The 27594-nt window shown below is 39.5% G+C and overlaps 1 protein-coding gene across 2 annotated transcripts in view; it reads right to left on the bottom strand.

Moving 5' to 3' along the window:
- Positions 1-27594, bottom strand: part of ZNF521 (zinc finger protein 521) — a 268371-nt gene that overhangs the window by 143826 nt on the left and 96951 nt on the right. The window contains exon 5 of one of the 2 annotated variants that reach the window (XM_077810338.1): positions 5162-8514. In XM_077810338.1, coding sequence (XP_077666464.1) covers positions 5162-8514 — 3353 coding nt within the window. Of the gene's footprint in view, positions 1-5161; positions 8515-27594 lie in introns of those variants that run through there. The other variant, XM_077810339.1, reaches the window with a different exon arrangement.

Raw genomic sequence — 27594 nt, 5'->3', positions numbered from 1 at the left:
TGGGCCACTTCCAGCACAAATCCAGGTTTTCTCCCTCCCCCCCCCCCCGCAACACATACACACAAACCCACTCTCCTATTGGTAATAGTAGAAAATTACCAACAGGAAAGTGGGTTTGTGTGTGTGTGGGGCGGGGGGACGGGGAGGGTAGCTCACGAAAGCTTATGCTCAAATAAATTGATTAGTTTCTAAGGTGCCACAAGTACTCCTTTTCTTATAACCATAGAAAAGTCGCTCTTTCGGTTGACATACTCTGTGGCAAGGTGGGCTGGTGCCAGAACAGGGATATGTTTACCCAGTGATGAGCTGGCAAAAGCTGAAGAACTGGTTCCTTCAGTCGCTCCGGGTCTTCGGCAGCACTGAAGGACCCGCCGCCAAAGTGCCACTGAAGACCCGGAGAGAGTGAAGAACCCGCTGCCGAAGTCCCGAAGTGCCGCCAGGTGAGTAAAAATTAAAAAGGGATTCTCAGGGGCGCCTCCCCAGCCGAGAGCTCAGGCGGGCCAGACAGGACGGTCCCACGGGCCGGATGTGGCCCGCGGGCCGGGGTTTGCCCACCCCTTTAACAACTGGTTTTAAATCGGCTTCAAAATTTAACAACCAGTTCGCGCAAACCGGTGCGAACCAGCTCCAGCTCACCACTGTGTGTACCATCTATCTCCCCATCGCAACTCAGGAAACCCATTGCTGCAAATCCATCCACTATGTGACCCAATGGTCACAGTCCTGTGTAGCAGGAGATGATTTAGGGCCCTACACACTTGTGGGGCAACACCCCCACTGTGGATTTTCCAACTCCAAAATGATTTCCTACTGACCAGTAGCAATCCAGGGTTGCAAGCGTCCACAGTGAGATCACCACTCATTTTTCCACTGTCAATGCACCACTCATTCTGGTATGCCTGTGCTGGCAGGCTGGGGTGAGCTCAGCTCACAGATTCAGAAGTGTGGCCATTTGTATCCAAAAGTTCTGCAGCCACTGGTCATTGTCGCAAACCTGCATTACAATGCAACCCCACAAATGCTCGTTTCTTGGGCCTAGAAACAGTGCTCCACCATCTGCAGCTGTTCCATGAATGCCACTAATAATCTTGAATTGTTTTTCACTGTGTCCCTCAGCACTCTGTCCTCCAAGAAATTGTCATGTCCCCGTTGTTGTAGTACTTCCTATGGGTCTGCAAATACAGGAGAATCGTGCATCCTATATTTGCAGCATTCAGAAAAATAGTACACACATCTGTGGGCTCCCTGCTTCTGTCAGAAGAGGTGGAGACTGATAAGTCCTGCGCAGGTTTTTAAATAAAGACGTGAAAATATGAGTTATGGATTTCATTATGGAATGGAGAAAGTTGCAAGCTGAGAACTTGACCTCTAGCTCCCAGAGATCCCTGCATACCTCATTTCTACCCAAAATGCATTGCAAAAATCCCCCAAAAGGCATGGCATCTGACGGCAGCACCTGGCACGTTATGATACCTAACTGTGGTGCACTGTAATCTGCATCAACACAAACACTCCTGGTGGGTATGTGCAGCACCGGCACAAGCAGCCAAGTATGCACATGCTTGAGCAATGTACAAATTTCAGGAGCTATATGCCGACATAACTTGCATTGACCAAAATCTGTTACAGACATGGCTTAAGTCTCAACAGGTAAAGGCAAAGCTACAAAGCTTTCTGCTGAATTAGGAGTTCTCCCATTATGTGCTTCATTAACTTAAGTATGACAACATTTTAAGGAGGGGCAACAGAAGCAATAATACCTAGCACTTATACATGCTTTTCATCTTCCAAGTACTTTCAAACATTTATACTAATTAAGCTTCCCAACACCCTTTTGAGATAAATATGTTTTAGCCCTGTTTTACTGATGAGGAAATTGATACAGAGAGGTTAAAGTGATTTGCCCAAGTCAACAAAGAAATCAAAGTCAGAACTAGGACTGAGTTCTGTCCCCAGTCCACTACTCAGAGCACACCTCTTTCTCAACGTCTAAACACTAATTACCACCCAGATTAGCATTCTATCTGTTATCTTAATGAGCTAATGCACTATGCATTAGCAGTAATTCAGGAACTTCTGAAACCCCTATAGCTCATTAAGTACAGAAACAATACTAGGGCCTCTCCACTTTTAGACATTTATCAACAGTTACAGTAACTTTTACTAACTAAAAGATCTGAAATTATATGCACATAATGAAAAAGGGTATTAGTGAACTATCTAGGTTTGTTCTCTATACAGGATGAACAAAGAAGAAAGAGAAGCTGAGCAGTTGCATCTTTTTAGTTCAAATGTAGAAACAATCATCTAAGGAGATATAAGTTTTAGTCTCACCTTCCACTTCTCCATTAAAAAACACTGTTTTAGTTTCCTTAGCACGTGTGTCCATTACTTGAATAATGAAGGGTTTGCAGAACTATCCATGGGACCACAACTCTTTATATTTCTCTCGCTTCAAAAGTTAGAAAGCTCCTAACATCCAGTTCAACATTTCAAACCACATAACACGCAATAAACCAAATGGAATCTCTGCTCTATTTATCCCTATGGAAATTTTTTGTCACAATTTTTTCAAAAATTAGCTACTGGCAATGTTAAGTAGATACATTTTCCATGGGATGTTGTCATCTTACAAATCATATTCAAAACAACAAATGTCCTTATTTATTATAACAACAACACTTTCAGTTACTAACAGTTTTAGAAATCCAGTTTACTTTTCACTCATTTTTTAGACTTTGAATTTCTCTCTGTCTGAACATAAAAAATCTACGAAGTGAGTTTTGTTGTTATTTATGATCACTTTCACTGCTACAGTCTGGGTCGCTGCAGATTGACAAGAGTTTAAATTTGAAATTTTTAAAAAACAAGACATGCTTTTTATCAGCCTTTGGCTTTGTGAAGCTTGTGGATGATCTCTAAAAGTATTGACACTCTATAAGGGACTTAATAACCTTCTCAAAGTTATCGTGTCTGCCATGAGCAAAGGATTTGAGGGCCCAAAGGTCACTTATCTAGAGGCTAAAACTGCAATAACTGAAAACACAGTTTACAAACAGTGGATGGGGAGCTGATTGGCAACTTTAGGACATATGAATGAAAGGGCTGAAAAATGACCTAAAGATCTGTTATTTAAGAATTATCAGTCTGAAAAAAACATTTCATATGAAAATCCAAAGGCAGTAAATCTACTGAGAGTGGAAATTCTTTGAAACTATGTGGATTTTTGACTTCCCCAAACTGTTAAAGTGGTTGGTTTTATCAATGGAAAGCAGAGAGGCCAATCAGGTTACAGGAACTCTGATTATGACATCCTCCAAGCTCATGAAGCGCAATAAAAATGTAGATGTTGAACCAATTCGTTAAAAAGTATAATAGCTTTTGAGGGTGCCAAGGAAATGGCCAACAACCTGGGAATATATCTTAATGTACATGGTTTTGAGTGTGCTTGGGGAAACCAGGATAGGTTTTCAATGTGCCTGAGGAGCTAGGGACCTTTGTAAGCCTCAAGAAATTGCAAGTAATATCGGAGAAGAGTGAAATGGAACTAAGACGACTTTTCAAAGAAATAAGGCAAGTCAGCCTATCATGTGCTATTCTAAGGTATGTGTTTATCCTAGCAGATGGCATCACAAATATGGTGTGGTGGGAAAACAATTGTTTGGGCCCATTCTCCCCACCCATGCTACATCAATGTGCATCCCATAGCAAAGTTTAGCAAGACTTTGGGTACAAGCTACTTTTGGAAGAGAGAGAGAGAGCGAGTGTGTGTGTGTCTCTGTGTGTGTGTGTCTCTGTGTGTGTGTGTCTCTGTGTGTGTATTGAGCTATTAGGTTTCTTAAGTTGTTGAGAGTCCTATATGCAAGAACTCATCCCCAAAATGCTAATTAACTCATTTTATTCATTGAACGTATTAAGGCAAAAAAGACTCTCCCTTCACCTCCCACATGGATCAGTTGTGACATTTCCCTCCACCCTTAATACCACCCCCACATTATCTCTTAAGCTAATGTAAACAAGTGAGAGCAGAAGAAATCTTTCAAAAATTTGGGACTACTATTTATGTGTAATTTTACTTTTAAAGTTGTTCTGCATAGATGAAGTTTAAATCCTCAGGTACTTGGTGCGTTGGTGACCTTGTGCTACCTAAAATATTGTTAATAAAAAGAAAATTAAAAATGGAATTGCCATAGAAAGCCCATTTCACCATTTACCCTAGGTAGGTGACAAATTGCTGAGTTTCATTTTAATCAAAAAGAAAAGGAGTACTTGTGGCACCTTAGAGACTAACCAATTTATTTGAGCATGAGCTTTCGTGAGCTACAGCTCACTTCATCAGATGCATACCGTGGAAACTGCAGCAGACTTTATATATACACAGAGAATATGAAACAATACCTCCTCCCACCCCACTGTCCTGCTGGTAATATTAATATTAATATTACCAGCAGGACAGTGGGGTGGGAGGAGGTATTGTTTCATATTCTCTGTGTATATATAAAGTCTGCTGCAGTTTCCACGGTATGCATCTGATGAAGTGAGCTGTAGCTCACGAAAGCTCATGCTCAAATAAATTGGTTAGTCTCTAAGGTGCCACAAGTACTCCTTTTCTTTTTGCGAATACAGACTAACACGGCTGTTACTCTGAAACCTGTCATTTTAATCAAAGTATGGTAAAGACAGGGAAAATTAATGTCTGAAACATAATTTACAAAAATAACTCCCCAATTTGTTGTTCACAAATATTTTTTGAACATTCATCCTTTTTGCCAGCATATTGGCTCTATGTATTTTAATTCTGTGTCATTAATACTCTATGCCATAAGCGCAAGCCATATAGCAAGGGATTCCGACTTGCAATGAAGCTAAGTTAAGATTCCAGATCTCAGTTGTGCTGGCATGAAGACTGGTCTCTCAGTAATACAGAAGACAATATCCTAGGGAGACTGGAATTAGTCCTATTCTACACCAATCAAGCCAAAACACAAGGCATATCAAAAAGCAAGTAATTGCTAGCTAACGGCTATGGGAGGAACTATTCCATGGTTCAATCTAAGCAGTTTCTTGCAAATAACAATAAGGCCTGAGAAAACGGCAGTGTAAAATGGGGAAGTTTTATCAAAAAGGTGAAAAGCAGCAACAGCAAAAGAAAAAGTTTTACCTCATCAGATTGAGAAGGGCTGATTCTGGGCATTGGAGATACTTGTGGCGTTTTCAGCTGTGTAGTGTTGCTGTCTGGAACAAGCTCTCTGTGGATTGACTGGATATGATTCTGTAGTTCACTTTCTGATTCAAATTTAACATTGCAACTAGAACAGCGAGTCTTCAGTCCCCCTGCCTTGCTTTTGTTCTCAATGGAACTCAAGTTCTCATTTTGACCCAAGCCTTGTCTGTTACTGCTTGAAGGGATGTTGACACTTGGACTACCACTTTTACTGAGATTAACACAAACAGCGCACAGACCATATGGCAGACCATTGATGTCAAGTTTCACTAAATCCTGTTTTGAGCGGAATTCCTTCAGGCAAGAAGCACATTTGTACAGTTTCTGAAGATGCTGTGCACGCCCTGTGGACTGCACTGCAGAGCCATTTCCTGTTTTTTGCATGTGAAATGTCCCATGGATTTTCAGTTCCAAGGTAGAAGTCACTGTTTGCATGCATACCACACAGCGGAATCCTGTTAAGGAATTTCTCAAATCAGGGTGCATTTGGCAATGCTCTAAAAAATCCTCCTCACTCTGTAGAGGCATTTTGCAAATTCTGCAGTTTCCAGTGTCCAGGCTCTTACTATGTGTGACTTTATGTTCAGTAAGAGTCAGAAGAGATGGAAACCGCTCACCACATATTGGGCACATATAATGTTTCACTGGTCCCAAGTGTGTCTGCATATGTTCACGGAGCCCATTTTCAGAGAAGAATGTTCGAGAACACACATTACACTTGTAATTCCCTTTAATCAGCTCTGCCTTCTTCTTAACTATAGCACTTTCTCCAGGTCGGATGTTGTGGTCTCGAAGCTGATGATTCTGCAGGAGAGTTTCCATTGTGTATGCTGCTCCACAAATGTCACAACCGTACATGGGCTCTGATGTATCAACGTCTTCTTCACTGCCATCATGGCTATTATGTGACTCCTGGCTATTTGTCAACAAGGTCTGGAGCTCCACTTCTTCTTTCTGAACTTGCTCCGATGCTCCATTTGTTCCACAGTTTGGAGTTTTAGTTTCAAAAACACAGTGTTTTTCCCTCAAGTGTTTCTCTAGCAATATAATAGCATGAAAAGCTTTGCTGCAGAATTTGCAGTTGTATTTTTTGCTATGTGTAGTAATGTGGCACTGAAGCTCCACCTCTGTACCAAACGACTCGCCACAGAAAATGCACTTGTGCACTTTCCCTTGATTCTCCAGGTGATTGTGTTTAACATGAAGCTGTAGGTCAGTTTCATTACGGAAGTCCCAGTTACAAGATGTGCACCTGTATACCTTCTTTTCATTGCTGTGCTTCACAGCCAGGTGTAGTTGAATGGAGACTTTGGAGTCAAAAACCTCTTGACACAAGGTGCAGCGGAAGAATACAAACGTATGCATGTCAAGCAGGTGTTTTTGCAAGTCATCCACTGAAGTAAACTGCTTGTCACAGCTTTCACAGATATAGTATGTAGAAGTGATCATGAAATGAATTGTAACATGCTTCAGCAGCGACTCTTGGTTTGGAAACTCCTTGTTGCACTGAGGGCAGGTCAGTTTTGGCAGGACAGTGTCAAGGTGGGTTTTTAAATGAGTCTGAAAACCATCCAGAGACGTATACTTAGCACCACATTGATTACAGACATATTCACCTGCAGGACGTGGAGGAGCACCACCTACAGCTTGCATCATCTTTAAGGAAGTTTGCTCAATAGTTACAGGAGATAAGGGGCTCAAGGCTCTAGATTTCTTTCCATTGTGGATGTAATTCAATGCCAAAGGAATGTTCTTATGGTTCTCCTTGATATGCTTGTTCAATTTAAGGACACTGTTAAATATTGGAGAATTAGTACAGTAGGAACAGGAATATACTTCTACTACTGGATCTTTTGGGGTTCCAAGTACAGGGGAACCAAAACGGGAACTGCTAAGATCACAATGGACTTGTCTAATATGCTCTTCCAAAGAAGAATCAGTAAGAAATCCCATGTAGCAATGGGGACAAAAGAATGCATTACTGTCTTTAGCAGCAGGGTTTGCAAACCCATGAGAACATCGGATATGTTCCTGAAGAGTGTTGAGGTCATTAAATACTTCAGAGCAGAAGTTGCACTGGTAGACCATGGCAGGCATGGTAGAAACAATCAGTGCTGGGTCTGGAGCTTCATGAACTTGCTTAAGATGTTCATTCAGATTATAAAGTGAAGGTAACACCTCCAAACAATACTGACAGATATGCGCTTGTTCAGGTTTATCTAAATGCATAGTTTTCAGGTGTATCTGCAGAACTGCAAGGCTTGAAAATAACTGTTTGTTGCAATAAATGCAGCTATAGGTAACTTTTGCTTGCTTATTCGAAGGACCAGTGATATCTGGTACTTGTTGGGCTGCCCGCTTTCTTCCACGACCCTTTGTTATTGGGGGAGCCGTTTCTACCATTGTTGAACTATCCACCGAGAGGTTTGAATCTGGAGTGGTGCTAGATACTGAGGTGTAGCCAACAGTTACCAAAGAAGGGCTGTTGCTATGATTGCATGATTCGGGCTGCTGGTGACTATCCATGTGGCTGTACAGTTCTTCCACGGTATGGAAGTTCTCTGAGCAAATGCTGCATGAATTCTTCTTTTCACCATTATGAGCTTGCTCCATGTGATTTACAAGAGAACTTTCCTCTACAAAGAGTTCATGGCAATAAACACATTGAAGAGCAGCCCTGTCTTCATTAGGGGAACACTCGGGGTGGCATTCTGCTATGTGTTTCTGAAGATCTTCAGGGAAATCAAAGCCTTCTTCACACTGACTGCATTTCTGAGTGTCTTTCATTTTCCACTCCTCCATCCTGGAGGCAGACTGAGAACCATCCTTGTTTCTTTCATGAACCTGCATGTGACCATGCAGTGAACTAGACGAAAGGAATCCACGTCTACAAATGGCACATTTATATGGCTTGTTGGATGTATGAGTCTTTAAGTGAATTTTAAGGTGATCACTCCTTGAAAATGCCGCATCACATTCACTGCAGTGATACTTCTTGTCTCCCGTGTGAAGCTTTATATGGCGATCTCTGCTCCGCTTGTGTTTGAAGAGGCGACTGCAATATGTGCATTTGAAAGGGAGCTTGTCGCTGTGACTCTGCTCATGATGTTTTAAGTAGCTGAGCCGACTGAATGACTTGTCACAGAACTGGCACGGATAAGGCAATCCTGGGCCACCCTCTTCCTCACCAAAATCACAACCTTCTCCATGGCTTGGTGAAGTCTGGTCTTTGCTGGAAGGTGATGAAGCTGGCCATGAGCAAGTGGGGTCATCCTCAATATCCACTCCATCTGGAATGAGGAAAAAAAGTGCACATACGCTTATTCCCCTGGAGTTCAAAGGATACACTAAATGTGTATAAACATGCAAATAGCTGGAACAAATACGCAATGTACTAAACTTGAAATGGGATACTTTTCACCTCCAACAGCTTTTTTTTTATCCCACATTTATTTTTATCAAACTGTAAAATATGAAAAGTTATTAAATAGTTCTGTGCCTATATTATCCTTTTATTGCTTTTTTATCATCCTCTCTCAGTTGCAGGATATATATTATACATTGACAACTTTATTAAAATGCAGATTTTAATATATTTAATGTTTCTTTTGTATCCATTGTAAAATGATTTGCATATTATGTGATCATCTGAAGAGTCAGTGAAAGAAGGAAATATTACAGAAATGATTTACAATTAATGCAGTCAACCCACATGCCTAGTATTTAATAAAAATTCCCTGTTCTTTTCCTCTATTTTTTCCCCCTTAAAGTTGGTTCTGAAAACAGAAATCTTTTCGGGGTTATTATTGATATAGACTTTGGTGCCCTCAACAAAATAATATCAAAAAATTACAAGGAAGGAAATGGACAAAAACCATAATAAAAGTGATGTCTTCTCTAAAAATAATGCTGCCAGAATCTCTTCAATAACTACCATTTGGTAACCTCAAGCCAGAAAATGGATTATTAAATGTTCAAAACAAACTAACAAATATTATTGTACTAAGTCAGCTGGGATCAAGGAAAATAAGAAAGTTTCACAAGAGCCAGTTCCCAACAGTGTATTTTGTTTCTAAAGTTCAAGAGGTTGCCCACCATTTCTTCCTTTTTGCAAAAGTCTCAGCCAGCTGAACTTCCTTAGTTAAATAGAACCTGTACTTTTAGGTGATCATAGACAAAGCAACTTGTGAAAAACTGGAAACAGGAAAAAATGATACATGATCATAGTAAAAACTGAAAGATTTATGAATAACAAAGAAACGACAAACAAAACACAAGCCAGCTATTAAACTAAACTAGTTATCCATGATATTACTTCACTTCTGGACCAGGTGAGTTTTAACTAAGTGCTTAACAGGTACCATCTGGGATTTTTGCAGCCTTCTTTTTAAACAAACAAATACACCGGACCCTCACTAGAACGTGCACCACCTATATAGCACGAACTCGCATATAACGCGGTCGCGGCCATGGATCCCAAATTTAATTACGTTAATTGCAATTCATTTTAATGTGGTCCCCGCTATAACACGGTCCCCGCAGTACCACACATGGATCCCAAATCCTGCGTTCTAGCGAGGGTCCAGTGTACTGTGGTTTAATGACTGCATTTCTCTTAGTATAAAAACTTTAAAAAAAAAAATACAAAAAATGCCCAACAGCTCCATCTAAAGCAAATTATTCTTTATTCCCTTCCAGGGGCAACATCGTTGTCTTATTTCCTTTTAAAAACAAAGTTGATTAAGATAATACTATAGAAAATGACTGAATAAACCCATGGGGAAGGTATTTTTCTTAAGATATTTTTCAACAAATGCTAAGTTTCTCTACAACCCTCTAACAAAGAAACTTATCATATTAACATGAAAAGTTAGAGTTGGCTTTTATCATGTAAACAAATTCCAAGCCTGCTTTCTTTAAGGTAACAAGATTTTACTAGATTATCAGCCTCCTGCTTATCCACAGGAAACAGATGAGGATTCATTCCTTTCCTGCCTCTAGAAACTGATGACAACGCCATCTCACTATCAATGCCAGATGGCAACCATCTAACTCTGAGAAAACAACCAAACACCAATCCTGGAACCCTGCCCATTGCAACAATGCTTTTCAATATAAGTTGAAAACTGCATTTTGTATCCTCTTGTTTGACTCTGAAAGAGAGGTTTTTACAAATTATCTACACATGACACACACACACACACACAGACACATGCATACGCACACGCACACACTATCCAATTGGCCTACGGAAAAGACATTTAAACAAATTGACTCAAAAAAATTAATCGTGATTAAAAAACTAATTGTGATTAATCGCAGTTTTAATCGCACTATTAAATAATAGAATACCCATTGAAATTTATTAAAAATGAAATTTTTTGATGTTTTTCTACATTTTCAACCATATTGATTTCAATTACAATACAGAATACAAAATGTATGGTGCTCACTTTATATAATTATTTTTATTACAAATATTTGCACTATAAAAATGATAAAAGAAATTGTATTTTGCAACTCACCTCAGACAAGTACTGTAATGCAATCTTTATTATGAAAGTGCAACTTATAAATATAGATTTTGTTGGTTACATAACTGCACTCAAAAACAAAACAATGTAAAACTTTAGATCCTACAAGTCCACTCAGTCTTCCTTCTTGTTCAGCCAGTCGCTCAGACAAACAAGTTTGTTTACATTTGCAGAAGATAATGCTGCCCACTTCTTGTTTACAATGTCACCTGAAAGTGAGAACAGGCGTCCACATAGCATTGTTGTAGCCAGCATCATGATATATTTACATGTAGGGTTGCCAACTCTGATTGAAGCTATTCTGGGAAATTTTTTTCCAACATAACAATGTCATTTTCTTAAAATATCCTATTAAAATCTCCTGGATTGCTTTCAATAGTCACCAAGAGTTCAATAGTTCAGACTGTGTGCTGAGTCATCATACAAGATTACTATAATATGAACTATATGGCAGAATGCAGGTAATGCTGGGGACTGGTCCTGCTTTGAGCTGGGGGTTGGACTAGATGATCTCCTGAGGTCCCTTCCAACCCTAACGTTCTATGATTCTAAAACAGAGCAGAAGATATACAATTCTCCCCCAAGGAGTTCAGTCACAAGTTTAATTAACACATTATTTTTTAACGAGTGTCATCAGCATGGAAGCACGTCCTCTGGATTGGCGGCCGAAGCATGAAGGGGCATACAAATGTTTAGCATATCTGGCACATCAATACCTTGCAATGCCAGCTACAAAAATGCCATGCAAATGCCAGTTCTCACTTTCAGGTGACATTTTAAACAAGAAGCGGGCAGCATTATCTCCTGCAAATGTAAACAAATTTGTTCATCTGAGTGATTGGCTGAACAAGAAGTAGGTCTAAGTGGACTGGTAGGCTCTAAAGTTTTACATTGTTTTATTTTTGAATACAGATTTTTTTGTACATAATTCTACATTTGTAAGTTCAACTTTCATGACAAAGAGATTGCACTATAGTGTTTGTATTAGGTGAATTGAAAAATACTATTTCTTTTCTGTTTTTTTACAGTGCAAATATTTGTAATAAAAATAAATATAAAGTGAGCACTGTATAATTTGTGTTCTGTGTTGAAACTGAAATCAATACATTTGAAAATGTAGAAAACATCCAAAAATATTTAAATAAATGGTATCCTATTATTGTTTAACAGCGTGATTAATTGCTTGACAGCCCTACAAACAAACAATCCTACCATCTTGTTGAACAGATGACAAAGGTGTTTATTTTCTTTCAAAATATCACTCCTTCCAGGTACTAACAACCTATCATCTACTAAAATACTTAACAAAGCTTTTCATTGTTCAGGATGGATACTAAATAATTACTGGACAGTTGGGTTTTTTTAATTGTTACACTAACGGCTGCTTCATTCACACAAGCCTTCTGATGAAAATCTACATTCTTCACTTTCAAATGGCTGGTTTTGGCTTAAACTAGAGCAGGTAGCAAAACAGGACAAAAAATTTAATTTTTAATCTCCCCCCGACCACCCTTACACATTTTTGTCACCATTTTATGTTGAGTGAAATTTTCCAGCAAGCTTTGTTAAAACAAATAAACACACACACACCCTTTGTCCTTTAAAAATCAAATACATGCCTGACAGATGAACCAGTACACTGCTGGCAGGTAAACAGGAATTTGTGTCATGCAACTGAGCAAAGAAAAGTAGTCTGCAACTGCCTAGGCTACCATATTTTGGAACCAAATTTAGTATTAAATTGTATTACCCTATCCAGGCATGACATATTGTTGTATAAATGTTTGGAGAAATATACAAGAAGTGTTATAAATAGTGCATGGTCACTGGCACTGTACTAAATCACTTCCTTCTTGTGGCCACTGTCTGCCTGGTTTTACCTATTACATAACCGTTCCCTTTAGCTTGTAAATCTCGAATGGATGGCAAGCAAGCTGCAGGGCCAGGTTCAGGTTCCAGGTGTGACCAAGATATAAGAAAATGGTGGCCCCCTTCCTTCTCCCCCATTCAAGTCCCTTTGTTTGTTTGGAGAATGCTCCTTTAGCTTTTATACAAGGTAAAAAAAAAAAAAAAGTAGAAGGGGAACAGAGTTAATAGAGTACAAAAGCCTTTCCTTTGCAGCATTTTTATGAATCACGTCCAAATGATTCAGTGCAATAACCCCCAGCATAAAAAAAGAAATCTCATTTAAAAAAAATTAAGACTTGCAAAGACTAACTTCTGCAATTATATTTTAAAATGGGAAATTTACTTCTTCAGTGTGATAAAAGGAGCTATTTGCCTACTAAAACATGGGGAATCCCCCCAGATAACATCAGTGTAAGGCAATAGCAGGCTCCTTATTAAAAATTCTACACACACTCCTCTCTACACCACTTTAATGCTGCAGTGTGGCTTCATGAAAAGGGCCACAAGGAGACCAACCACGAAGGGATGAGGTAGAGGCTTCTGCATGTACTTTTCGCCATAAGGGGAGACTCTGTGCCAGCCTTTTACAGGTCAACATACTTGAATTACATCTACACTGCATGCCTTTTGATGGCATGGACTGTACACACATGCGTAGCCCCCCAACAGGGGCATAAATGGCAGGGTAGCCAGTGAGGCACGCTCAGGCGATATGATATGCCTGATATGCCTGAAGGGTGTAGGTATGTATGTGAATACATACACTTCATCGCTCTGCTTGCCGAAGCAGGGCCGCCGCGTCAACACTGCCAGAAATGACTCCGGCAGCAAGGAAAGACTCAGGCAGCTTTCCCCGCTGCAACGAAAGCTTTCCCTGCTGCCTCCCTGCTGCCAGTGTCTTTCATTGACACATGTAGCTCCACAGCTCAATGTGGATGCATCCTTTTCACTGCAGCGAGTAGCTCCACGTATACTACACACCACCATCAGCGATGTGCAGTGTAGACGTAACCTTGGTGAGGTTTAGGGCCGATTAAGAAAGAGTCACAGGATCCATAACTCCACGGCCATAACATACATAGGAAGTGAGGAAGAGCAGTAGCTCAGTGGTGTAGTGGTAAAAAAAGAAGTGGCTAAACCTAAAGTAAAGCTCATATTCCCCAAATGAGAAGTGGGTGAACTCAGTTTACCCCAGTTTACCTTCGACAACACTACTGCAGCAGCTGCTATTCTAACCTATGGGCTGCTACAGAAGTCTCAGAAGAGCTACTCTGAACAGACCTGCAGCCAGGGTAACAAATTTTACCCTCTCCAATCCCCACAGAATTCCCTACTCAAATCTGGCTGTGTGCGGAGAGGGTAAATTTCACCTACTGTTAGGAGAATAGACCCCAAATCCCTTTTCGACAATCACTCTCATAGAAAATATAAGTAGTTTGTTGCTACTCTGCATATAACTGTGCATAAATTTAGAGACATCTACACATTCAACAACATCAACATTACTACATTAATTTTAAATGTTTAACAAGCTTTTTATAAAACACTTTGGACAAAACTGTACCTTCAGATGCACGTGTACAACTGCCACTGAAATCCATGGGAGATGTGCAAATCTAGGAGGGCAAAATACGACCCTAAGTATTTTATAGAGTATTTCTTGGGGTTTTAAACTATATTTTCTGTATTGACTTGTATTTTTTTTTCCTTCGGTGCTCACTAAGTGCTACCTACTGTAAATGCCTTTTTTGTGTTATGGCAAGTATTCTGCATTTCAATGTGATGCACTTAACATGTCCATGTAAATTTTTAATTTTTGGAACCAGTCACTTCACACTAGCTGGCTCTAAGAGAGCTCTAGCTCTCAGAACTGAAAAACTTTTCTGGAAATCAGCTCCAAGGCCTAAAAAGTCTATTTAAAGATGCAAGTGTGTGTGAATAGTTAGTGCAGATGTTTTTCTACAGCAACCGTACTCGCTGAGTTTCACCATTTCCATAAAGCACATTAAAACAAGTGTGTGAACACTCTGAGATGAAAGTACCAAACACTCCTGAGACTTCCAGTGGAAAGTAGAGCTGCCTGACTTTGCTCCAAGCAGACAGAAATGCCCATGATTCAGCAGCCTGAGTAAATAAAAGAGGTCCTTATTTCCTAGTTTTGCTGGCTGGCCACACTGCAGCAGTCTCTGTGCTGCTGCCAAAGGGGATGCAAAACTGGAACTACACCCAGCAGCTGAAGGACTGTCTTTGTTAGCCAGCCAGGCCTTCCTGACCATCCTCTGGCAACAAAACTGCCATATCCTGCAAGGAAGACCTCCATCTCAGGCTTGATAGTTCTCTAGTCTGCCTAATAGCACTAAACAACAGATTTTGCCTGGTCTGTGTTGGAGGAGGACAGCTGGAAACTCAGTTAGTAGCAGAGTAACACCTGTTCAGTCATATTTCTGGGGGAAGTGCTCACTAACAGAAAAGCGAAGTAATTCCAGAAGGAGTTATTCCATGGGGGCAGGGAAGCATCAGAGTACAAAGCACCTCTGTGGTGTGAGCAGCCAGCCACTCATGTGCCAACCTCAGTAGTTGTGAAGTCTTGAAAGTGATCTGATCCCTGGTGCTACTGACTGAACAGTGCTGCTTCAGAAAAGAGCAGTTAGACTCTGGGCAAGTGCATGACATACACACGTTTTCACTGGAATATTCTGCAGTGCAGAAGGAGTTGCTCTGTTGTGCCTTATTTTTCTATATAATTTAAACAACGCAAGCTTTGTTTCTAGAAAAAATAGCAGCAAACCTTTTAATAGCGTAAAAAAAATAACAAAATGTCCGTTTTGCCTCTGATCCACAACGGTCAGGTGTTTACAAAGATTAATAAATTAAGTTTCACAATACCCATATAAAGCATTACTGGATTCTCCCCATTTTTACTGGTGGGATTACGGAAGCACAGAGAAGCTACATGATTGTCCTCAGGTCACAAATGGAATCTGTGATCGAGATGAAATAGAACCCAGATCTTCTGATTCCCAATTCTAGGCCATAACTGTAAGAAAAATCCTTTCCTTCACCTGCAGTGAGGAGTCACCGAAAAGAACTAATACTGCAGGATTATCGCACAACCAACAAGAAAGATACAATACTTCTGATGCTCAGACATTTCCCAAGCGCTGGTCTTGCTGATATATTTTTGCTACCTGGGCTAGTTAACTGTAACGGCACACTGGTCACATAACTGTCCTTATGGGACTCAGCACGATGTATGGGCAAGTACTACATAGCAAGGTTTCCTAAACAGGACCAAGATTTACAACAATGGTTACTTTTGAAGGGAATATTAAAAAATACTGACAAATCAAGTATATCTAGCACAGGACATGTATGCACACTGTTTATATACACACACGAGTATATGTTGTGTAATTATATATAGGCATGTGTACGTGCATGTGTGTGTTATTATTTATATGTATTACCCCAGCCACAGACCAAGATCCCATTGTGCTGGGTGCTGTGTTGCGTGTGCGCGCTCACATGCACACAAACACACACCCTTGCTAATTTTCAGGATGACCCCTACAATACAAAATTCAAGTTAAAAACTGAAAGAATAAATGTCAGCCAGGTAGGTCAGTTAACTGGGAAGATCAAAGACTTCTGATGTGTTAAATCTTTGCATTTTCTTGTGGTTACTTGAGTAGAGTGGGTATTATAAATTGTATAGTTTACTTATAATGGCCATATCATGTTTTAGTGCTGGACAGATTTTATATAATTACTGCTGTTAATTGTCTGCAGGGCTACCTTGAAAATAAGATAAAGAATCTTATGGGAACATGCAGGTGAAAACAAATGTTAAATGAAGAGGTTAGATATTACTGATATAAAACAATACTTTACAATTTGTGATAAGTGTATACACAGAAGTATTATCCTCAGGTCTTCCAGGTATGTGTCAACATGATAGAAAATGTATCACAATGTGCGGGTTGTCTAACAAAGCTATTGTTTTATACTTTTTTAATAGGATCGTCGGAAACTGTTAAAGTTTAACATCACTTTAAACAAAACATGCATTATTTCACAATTTCCTCCACTTATTCTGACCCAAAATATAAACAGTTCTGGGAAAGCGGCAACTTTAATAATACAACAACCACATTTTTTTCACATCAATGGTCCCACATTAAACTCACTCATTTGTCTCATAACTTATTTAACTACTTGAAAACTAATACTCTGTAATGGGTATTCAAAAGAGAAATGTGAACTTTAAAAAATTATTTATAATTTACAGATGTTTTTAAAATCTATCACTATTTCAAAACTACTCTTGGAGGACTAATTAAATGCATTAACAGTTGGGTTACTGGGGAAGCCACTTGAAGGGGTTCTACACGGACAGCAGCAGTTGGTGGGGTTCTCCGCCCCAAATTTTAAATATTGTGATAAAAAAACCAGATCCCAGAAACAACAGCTTAGACCTCAAAAATGCTCTTTTTTGTAAAATCCCTTTATTGCCCAGGTAAGTCACTAACATTCCTGTACTGCTCTCCTAAGCCAACGCAAGTCTCCAGGTCATTATGCCTTCTTCATAAGACATATTACTATTACGTATGTGGAAAGGAACATCAACGTTTTTCCTTGCTTGTTACTTAAAGTTCATTTGAACAGATGGAGCTCAGTGAATTCCATCTTCAACAGCCAAATTAAAGAGAAAACAGTGCATTCTTAAGCAGTTCACTTTTAACCTCAATAAAAGCTGATGTGCAACTAGCTAGAGACCACAGTCATCATCCAATTTATTTAAGGAAACCAAGCCTTTGTGTTTTTGAAGGCAATGCGGGGGGTGGACGTGGAAGAAGTTTTCAATTGTTGGGGTAGAATCACTCTTCAGTGCTTCCCCAACACATAACTAATGACAGGCACCACACTCCGAGCTTGTTATACCATGTTCCATAACTGAGAATCCCATGTTACACAATTAATTTACAGGGGCTCTTTATTTCAGACTAAAAAGTTCTAAGTGAGTCAACGAACACATTTGTCTCCAGTTTAAACAGAACAAAAAAAATTTTTGAAAACTGCATTTCTTCCGCTCTGTTTTTATTTCTTTTTCTGTTGTTGTTTGAGTTTCTATAATATGAGTCAGAGACCACCAGCACTGCTCCACTGAAACTAAGGTCAGAAAAAGTCATCCCCGTAACAATTACGTCAAAGATTAAGATATTGGGAGGTAAGGAAACCCCTCTCCAAGCACATTTTAATATATTAATTTTCTCTTAGAAATCTTTATATAAAAATTTAACACCAAGTGTTAAAACAAACCAAATGATTAACGACATCTTCCATGCAAAATTGCAGCAGGAAGATAATCATTATGGTTTGTTACTAGTAGTAGTGTTGACACCGTTTCTTAAGGACAACTATGAATGACTGAGAGAAAATGGGTCAGGTTCTTTATTAGACTTGAGTGGTTTCATAGATTCTCTGCTTTTGCTGAGACTCATTATCTCTAGTTACCACTGTGAATAGGAGTGGAAACTGTGGCCCTGATTCTCCCCCGCAATACAGCCCTTTGTCACTGATTCAACAGCAAAGGGCTGCTGAAAGGCAGCAAAATGAGCCCCCCCAACATAAGGGCAATTCACCAACAGCACAGAACCAGTTGAATGGACTTACGGTGCCACCTTTGCAGCTGAGAGAATACAAAGCACATCCAGGGCAAGAAGAGGTGTAGTCAACACATTCTCTATCACATAATGGCTTTCAGATGGCTGCTACAGGCTGGCAAAATGGGTCTGCTCTAAGCAGTGTGGGGAGGCCACCCAGGTACAAAAGTGCATTGAGACCATCTTTGCTCACCTCTTCTCTCCAGGCCAAGCAGAGAAAAGGAAGAAAAGAACATCTGGTCTTGCATGTTTGTACTCAGGGAGTTTTCTTCCCATTCTCCAGTCAGAGCTTGCGGGGAGAAGGGGGCAGAGTTTGTTCCTTTTCTTCACCTGAAATGTGCAGAACTTGGAGATTCTGCTGGAGACCAGAGTTATCTGCACAGCCTTCCATCTGCCCTACAAACCTCCATGATCACATGCGCATTCTCCCAGCCACCAGGGAGCTGACACAACAGATGGAGTCCCTGATAAAGTTTCAGGGAAAACACCTTGGTAGAAAACCAAGCACAAGCTTGCCTCGTCCCCTGGACGATTCCCTTCTTTTAATTTAGTCCTCATGTTCAATCTTTAAGCTATGCACTATCTAGTCTTTTGAATGACAGGATGCATGGTGGTGAACAGGTGTGTGGGCAAGTGGATGAGTATGGGCAGGAAGAACAAACTGATGGGAAAAGTGAGAAAAGAGAGGTAGTGTATTGAGAGCTAGATACATTTGGATGGGGGGAAGTGAGTCAGGCAAAATATAGGGGAGGAGATAAAAAACAGTACAGGGAAAAGACATACGGTGATCTCTTAAAGGAGAAAGAGAAAGGGTAGTGATAATAAAGCAAAAGCATTGTAGTAAGTTACATTACTTGAGAGTATGATAGAATTAAACACAGTAAATAAACAATACACAACGGCTTATTCCTTTAAATGGCAGGGATGGGTGGTACTTTTGATCCAAGTTAGCAGTCCGTATTCACACTGGGGGGTTTCGCCCCAGCATAGCTGCACTGGTGCAAACTCTTAGCGTAGACATGCTGAACGAGCGTAAAAAGTGACTTGCCCTGGCGAAGCTTAGTTCAGTTTGAAACCAGTGTAAGCTGCATCAGTACAAGTCACTTCACTTTTTACACTAGTGTGCTGCATTGACAGCAAGGTAGTAGGTGGCAAATACATTTTCTAACAGCAGCTACAGACAGTGCAGGATAAAATCATCCTTGCACCTTTTTTTTCAGGTCAGTGAGATGTGAAGTGTGGTGGAAAGGGAGACAAAGTACAGGGAAACAGAGGGCCACGCTCGACCCACTGCTCTTTTCCCTGGAGGGGAGGAGGAAGTAAAGAGCCTGACTGGAGCCTGTAGGTGAACAACCGTGTGGATGAGAGCATGTGTCGATGGGCGAATGGCAAGTGCAAGTGGAACAAGTGAGGTCAAGAGTGGTGTGACATCTCCAATCCAACTACTGGCCAGACCTAACCCTTCTTAGCTACTGTAAATGAGATCTGATGGGCTCAGCAGCCCGACTTGGATGAAAGATCAAAAACTGATAAGAACAAAAATTAACACTATCTTATGTAAATACAAGGAAATCATATCAATTATGCTCACAGTTTCCAGAACACTGAAGCACACATAGGTAAAGTAGTAAGGGATGCACAGTCAGTTGAACTTCTTACATTTAAAAAATGTAAAGTTTAATTCAGATCTTTAATAGTACTTTTATAAAAGTTTGTTTGGGTGGTTTAATTTAATTCTAAATAGGAAGGAGAGATTCTTTTTAAAAGGCAACATTATTCTTTTCTTACATTTAGTTCCATTTTGGAAAGCCTGCTGAAACTCATGATTAACTGTCTGAAATAGAATCTTGTCCAGAAATTTAGATATCTTTGCTTTGTTAAAAACCTGTAAGTAAAACAACCCTTTGCAGCTTCCTCACTTTAGAATGGAAGCATGGTGTGAAATACAGTAAATTAAGCCTTTTTCTGTCAGGGCTGGAAAGAAGAGTAGAGCAGAATAGTTGCTGGATTTGAAATGAGTTTTTTTTTATTGGCTTCATTTACATCCTGTCTAAGGTCTTCCGAACAGCTCAAGGTGTCTTATCTCTGGCTACCAGGGGGTATTTTGCAGTCAAAGCAGTTAACGTACTTTCTCTCTCTCTCTCTCTCTCTCTCTTTTTTTTAAGGCCATCTTATCTTATCAGACAGATCTCTTCAAGCTTAGGAGAACCCATACTTATCAGAAGCTGTACACTATATTGACAGCTCAGTACTGCTAGAGACAAATGAAAGCTTAGGGGAGAGAAAGAAAAGTTAACCTGTTCCATTCTCAGTTTAGACTAATCTTTGGTTTGTCTAACTTCAGGAAATGTTGTATGTCTTTTCTCTATATACTTGGGATACAGAGGCACATGAGCACATCATCAGTCACTAAATCTGGTGCAGAGGAACAGCATACAGGCAGGCATTGTAATAATCCCCAAGGTAGTTTGCCTGTTGACTCCTAAGTGTGAGCAACTGTAGTTGACCTCTGTGACTCCTCCCCTACATGATCCTACGTGGGGGGATTACTCTAGAAGTATCTGAGCAAGCAGAAGATTGCACACAAAAGAGAGCAGCACTTTTCTGGCATGCTACAGACACTCAAGGGTAGTGAACTGGACTACCCGGGCACAGTAAAGCATAAACATAAAGGGTCAGTGAATGAAACTGACCATCTGAATTATGTAAACTGATGCAGTAAAATAGCTTCCCTGAAAGAAAATCCGAAGAACATCCTGCAAGTCTCTTATGGGACTGGAAAATCTGGAAAGGAGACAGTTTATTCAGGTTTGTCCTCCATAACATGCTTTCGTGACTAAACAGCATGACATAACTAGTCAATTATAGCACCCAGCTGTAACTTAACCATATAACTAGTATCAAAGAAAAGAAAAATATAGAACCCAGCCCTCTTGCTTGCCACTGAAATGACAGCCATAGCTATAAAAATGGAAAGATTTCTGTAACATTTAATGTCAAATACAGTGAACCAGATCTAAAAAGCAGTTCAGGCTGCTGATACTGATTGTACAGATCATTCACCATAATCTCAGGTGAAAAAGCAGTAAGTGAACAGTTATTAAACATTTTATTTGTGTGTTTAATACTTTGTTTTTATTTCTCCCTTTCCCCTTTGTATCTCAGCACCCTCTGGGCACTTTTATATTTGTGAGAACCCAAGACTTCCCCTGCAGAGAAGGTTCTCTATTAATTGTCCATTATCTTGGTGTGTCAGCACAAAGGAGAAGAGAAGGAATCCTCTTTCCAACTGGTTTCACCTCTCTCTCCTGAGAGCGATGCCCTTGTCAGGGCATTAAAGACATGAAAACCTGCCACTTATCAGAACTGTATTTGAATCGAACTACTGTCCTTGAAAATAGTAGACACCAGATAGCATCAAAATGAACCACAGTGGCAGCTCCAGTTCCACTGTGGTTTAGACAATCTTTTAAAAAAGCTTATATGTAATTTGTGATTACATGTGATTAGCAGCAATATAATTATAGCTGTAGGTCAAGAATAATGAAAATGTGTTCCCTTACATTAAAAGTAAAATGCAATAATGAAATAAAAAGTTCAGCAGGTAGACACTTTGCTGAGTGGCTGAAACTGTAAAGTTTCTAGACGGTATATTAAAGTTTTATTATAGTATACAGTATTTAAAATAGTTTTTGAGGAAGAAGGAGGAGGCAGTATAAGGAAGGAGACACAGATATAATATTTTTAAGAAGCAGTCTGAAAGATTTTCATGGTTTAAATAAGCCTGAGGGCACATGTGAATGTAAACTCATTGCTGAAGCAAATCATAAAACTTTTTAATTACTTCACACTACCAATTCTTAACAAAACATAATTCAGGCCTATTAAAATGCCATGTTTGCCTTGCTAGCATGAAACAGTATTTCAGAGAGATCTTTAGAAATTCTATTAACTTGTTCAGAAGCAAACCACAACCTAAGTTATGCTCATAATAGTTTAGAAAATTGAACCTGTTCATTTTGAACAATCAGTATGATTGTCTTCACCTTTTACAATGTGAACTTACCAGGAAAAAAAAAGAGAAAAGAATTTACGCCATGCTTTTAACAAGTAAACAAGTGTACAAATTAATTCAGAGAGCAGTAATTCTGAAAATTTTCTATGTTTAATGTGCACTGCAGTTAAACTACTTTTTCTGTACAAATTAATTTACTGCATCAGTGATCGATGTTTATGTTTAGGCAATTTTATTTCTCAGTATGGTAAAATTAGACCTAATAGTTGCAACCTGTTATGTCCAATCTGTCACTGAAATTCAAATTGCCTTTTTCCTATTATTCAAGGAGCAATTTGGAGGAATTAAAGCCATCTAAAACCAGAAGACAAACAATTCTCTGTAAGGACTCAATAGCCTGTGTCATCAACCAGCTCTACAAACTAAAGATCCTTTCTAGTCAGATTTTTTGCCTTCTTTTCCTGAAATTCTAAAAGTTTCAGCTCTGCTGAGCCAGAAAAACAGGAATGTTCTAGGACAGCAGAGGAAGTCACTTCTCCAAGTGAATGAAAAAGTTACTGTCCATTTTGAACAGTGGAAATGCCATTAACTGATTACACAAACTACTAATTAAACTCCAGTCTCTGTATCCTATAATTTTATGTTCAGAAGTTTTCAGTTATCCATCCATATAGCTGCCAAAAAAAAAAATTAGTTTTGGTCTTCATCAGAGGCAAGTTAGTCTGTCGTTCTTTTCTTGTCTATGAAGCACTGCAGGATCACAGACAATTATTATCTACCACTTCCAGTATTCAAAATATGTTGGTCCAGAGTCTAAATTTTGTTTACTATTCTGCACAATATTTTCTTTGCTTCAATGATATAGCTGTGCAGTACATCCCAGATTATTCATTTAAATCAGCTGGCACAAGATGGCTTCTGGCACTGCCCTGAAGTTGCTGTTTGGGTCCTTTTAATAGCCTGCCATTTTCCCCCTCTCTCCCTGCACATTAAATATGTGCTGTTTTCGTTGCATTTTAATTTTTTGTTTTTACTAACTGTAAGCTTAGCAATGTTAAGTATAACCTCTCAGATTTCCAAGGCTCTCTGGTTTCATTTACACCTGTTTTGTTTTGGGGGTATTTCCCCTGCATTACTTACTGACTTCTTTCTTTTGATCTTTAGCCTTATTTTTGGAGGGATTCTTTTTTCTCAAGGTTGGAAGAAAGCGATGCTTTAGGCTATGTCTACACTGCATACCTTACAGAGGTACAGCTGTGCTGCTGTAAGGTCTCCTGTGTAGCTGGTCTTTGCCGGCAAGAGAGAGCTCTCCTGCTGGCAAAATAAAACCATCCCCAACAAGCGACAGTAGCCTTGTTGGCGGGAGAGCATCTCCTGCCAACAAAGTGTTGTCCACACCAGCGCTTTTCGTCGGTAAAACTTTTGTTGGTCAGGGGTGTGTTTTTTCCACGCCCAATTGCCTGACAAAAGTTTTATCAACAAAAGTGCAGTGTAGACATAGCCTTAGTCTCAGACCAAAAGATCTGAGTACACGCTTTTGGTCCTATTGAGGATGGCCATCAAAATGAGACAGAATTACAGCTGGTTCTGAGGAGTTTCTATATCTTTCCTCAGTCATTTTTCTCTCCATTATATCTTTTCATTATCACTTTTTAAATTCCAAGTAGACTCATTTCCTTGGAAGGTTGCTTGGATCATCAAGTTGATTGATAATTTTGCTACTGAGCAGTACTGATTAATGTGTATTATTCAAGTGATTAATAATTTTACTGTTTTGCAGGACCAGGCTTCTCTCAACGTCCTGTTTTTAAATAATATTTTACAATTGTGATTTGCTTAGATTCATGATTTGTAACTTACTGGATTCCCCAAGTTCAGGAAAGTGGAATGACATACCCAGACTCATCCTTCTGCTGTAGTACCAATTATTACAACAGCCCATAAAGCATTTCCAGATGACAATGTCTAAGAGGTTGTTGAGTTGAGATCTCTGCTTCTTAAACAGTGCTTGCTTTGCTATTCCTCCTCCTCCCCACCACTTGTTCGTCTGTATCATCCACCTGTTTGATCTTATCACAAACCAGACTGTAAGCACTTGTGGTAGGTCTTTTTTCTGTCTGTCTGTACAATGCCTAGCACAATGGGTAGCTTACATAATGCAAATGATAAAGTAGTAATAATGAATTCCCCATTTTTATTTCTTCATGTGATGAAGCTCTGGAGGTAAAGGTAAACAAAATTGGTGATGGGGATAAAGTATATGATGTGGAATGTAAAACACATGCTGTCTTATTCCTAGCATTTGATGGTAGGCCCACAATACACTGTACCCTAGGATTACAATTACGCGCTTCCTCTTGACTCACTGAAAGTGGCCAATGAACCAAATAATTATTTATCACCTACTGTACAAGATTTCCTGACTGTGCTCATGTTTTGACTTCTATTTTGTTGATACTGGACCTCACAGCATAATCAGTCTCCATAGCAGCATATAAATGTTTAACCTATTCCTAAAACTAATCAGTGGTTGGCCTGTTAGCTAAAGCAAAATCTAAATGCTACATCTCTTATTGACTACATACAGTGGAACTTTTATTCAGAAATAAGCACTGCGGTACACAGACGTTCAGTATGACTGGAATCACAATTTGCATGTTGCCCTGCATTGGATCAGTTTTTGTCTTTCTTCGTATTTCCTTGAAACTAAATTTCACCATAAGCAGGTCTAATTGTACTTCAATATGGGACATACCCTTCTTTCACTAAATGAAACTTTATTTATTTGATGATTTGTAAGGCTCCAACTGTAAGGCATCTCTGTGCTGTAACATAAAGAACCAAATATGACACATTAAAAATGGGAAACAAAATCTAATAGCAAGTTACAGAACATTGCACGGACTGAATTAAAGAGACGCTCCTACCCCCAAAAGATTCAATTCCTAAATACTTTGAGGAAAGGGAAAAACAAAAGGGTAGCAGATGTAAAAACAAAGGGAGGGAGCCCATAAAACAGCCAAGGATAGGCCAACTGAAATAAACAGGGCTTGCAGCATGCCTTAAAGGCAGCCAGCAAGGGGCTTTGGCAGCTACCTCTGGGAGGGAGTTCCACAAACGAGGACAAGAAAAACTTGCCCCTGGCCTACCCCTTGTTGAAACTACTGAGAAAAAGCGGACCAGATCCAGCTGAGTGTAACTGCCAGGCAGAGAAGTGGAGTGCGAGGCTATTGCGCAATCATTTAGAGCCTAGATTTTTAAAGGCTTTATATAGTGAGACCTTGGATTGTATTTTCTAGCATATCAGTTTTCAGATATTCTCTCTGCTCCTATCCTAAAGAGGAAGTGGCAGCCTCTGGATCATTTTCAAGGCATACCCAATTAGGATCACATTACAGTAGTCTAGCCTAGATGAAACAAAGGCCCAGGGACTATGGTGAGGTCCATGTTCAAGATAAATAGGCAAGACTATTCAGATAAACTGGATATTCATTACCACTGGTATGGAAATGTGCTCCTTCTTGCTGGTGAAGACATTAGGATATTGATCACTGGCCACTCTTGACCACTGGTATATACTAATCTTGGAATGAGGCGCTAATCATTTACAGCAAATGAAAAGCAAAGCCTCCCCTCACACATTCACTAGCAAGCAAGGGCAGAGTCCTACCCCCAGCCATAGGTGCTAGAACTAGGGTTGTTGGAACATAGGTGCTGGAACTGGCTTGAAGTGGTTTCCATTATACACAGGGTTTACAGTTTGGTTTAATGGCTCTCAGCATCCCCACTATAAAAACTGTTCCAGCACCCTTAACCTCAGTCATAGCGGGCATAAGCTAAACCAAAAAAAAAACCCGTGAAACTCAGTCAAGTCAAACTGCTTATTCACCCCATCCTGCTCTAACATGGATACATCGGAGGTCAACGACAGTCTGGTCCAATCGCAATCTACTTAGCAAAGAAATATCACAGCAAACAACTACTGATTTTATATCAGTCTGCAAACAATCCCGATTAACCAGGTTGCATGCCACATGAAACAGTTGCAAGCTTTTTACATGTACTTTTATTACAACGGGCACGGTCCTCTGGGTCTTGTTCTATCACAAGCTTGGACTTCACGACGTGGTGGTAGTATTCTGGGGCTGCTATTTAGAGAGTGGAATGGTTGATGAAAGGCTATACTCTCCCTGACTTTTCTTCCTTTGAATACTTGGCTTTTGTTTCCTTGGCTCCAATGCCTGCTACTTGAGTCATGGATTACCAGACTCTGAAGCTTACTATTTTGTTTTTAAGTGAAATTTCCAACTCTGTCTTTATTTTGATACAAACTCATTACCTTGAAGTGGTCTGAACTTGCAGATTGATTTTCCTTCTTCACAAATTACAAGATTTTGTTCAATTATAAATGATGGTTTGAACCACACCAAATTATCTTAATCCCCAGACATGAATAAAATCTTGTCCCTGATTTTGTTTTGTCATGAGGTGTTATTCTAACATTTCAATGAAGATTTTAATAACGACTGATCATTTCTGGATCCTCATTTTCTGCAATCGTCTATCATTTTTGGATTTCTTATAATTGGAAGCCTGTTGGAGACAAAAAATACTTTTTCTAGAGCTAAACTGTTTCACTGCAGCCTCACATTCCAGGTGTGCTAGGTACAATATGCTTGCAATGCTCAGAACATGCCCAGAACACCCTAACAAGCCAACAGAATCAATGAAATGTTAACAGAGATATGCAGCTGGTATGGAGGAGGACCAGCTACAAAGGAGTCAGGCACTACTTTGAATGCTAATCTGTTTGCTATATTATTATGTTACAGAAATACTGCAGGATCCTCAGAACTACAGATTCAGAATGAAATCCCAGTCCCAGTGAAGGCAACAGGAGTTTTGCCATTGACTTCAACAGGGGCAGTATTTTATCCTTGGTCTAGATCTGACTAGCTGTAGGTTTATTTAAACTTTGTGCTGGGAAGCCTAATGGTAATACTCAAAATAGGGCTGTTGAATTACGTGATTAACTCAAAAAAATTAATTGCAATTAAAAAAATAATTGCAATTAATCGTTGTTTTAATCACACTGTTAAACAATAGAATACCAATTGAAATTTATTAAATATTTTTGGATGTTTTTCTACATTTTCAAATATATGTATTTCAGTTACAACACAAAATACAAAGTGTACACTGCTCACTTTATATTAGTTTTATTAAAAATATTTGCACTGTAAAAATAAT

Source organism: Eretmochelys imbricata, chromosome 2 (genome assembly GCF_965152235.1).
Source record: "Eretmochelys imbricata isolate rEreImb1 chromosome 2, rEreImb1.hap1, whole genome shotgun sequence".
NCBI lineage: Eukaryota > Metazoa > Chordata > Testudines > Cheloniidae > Eretmochelys > Eretmochelys imbricata.
This window is presented reverse-complemented; position numbering and strand designations above follow the sequence as displayed.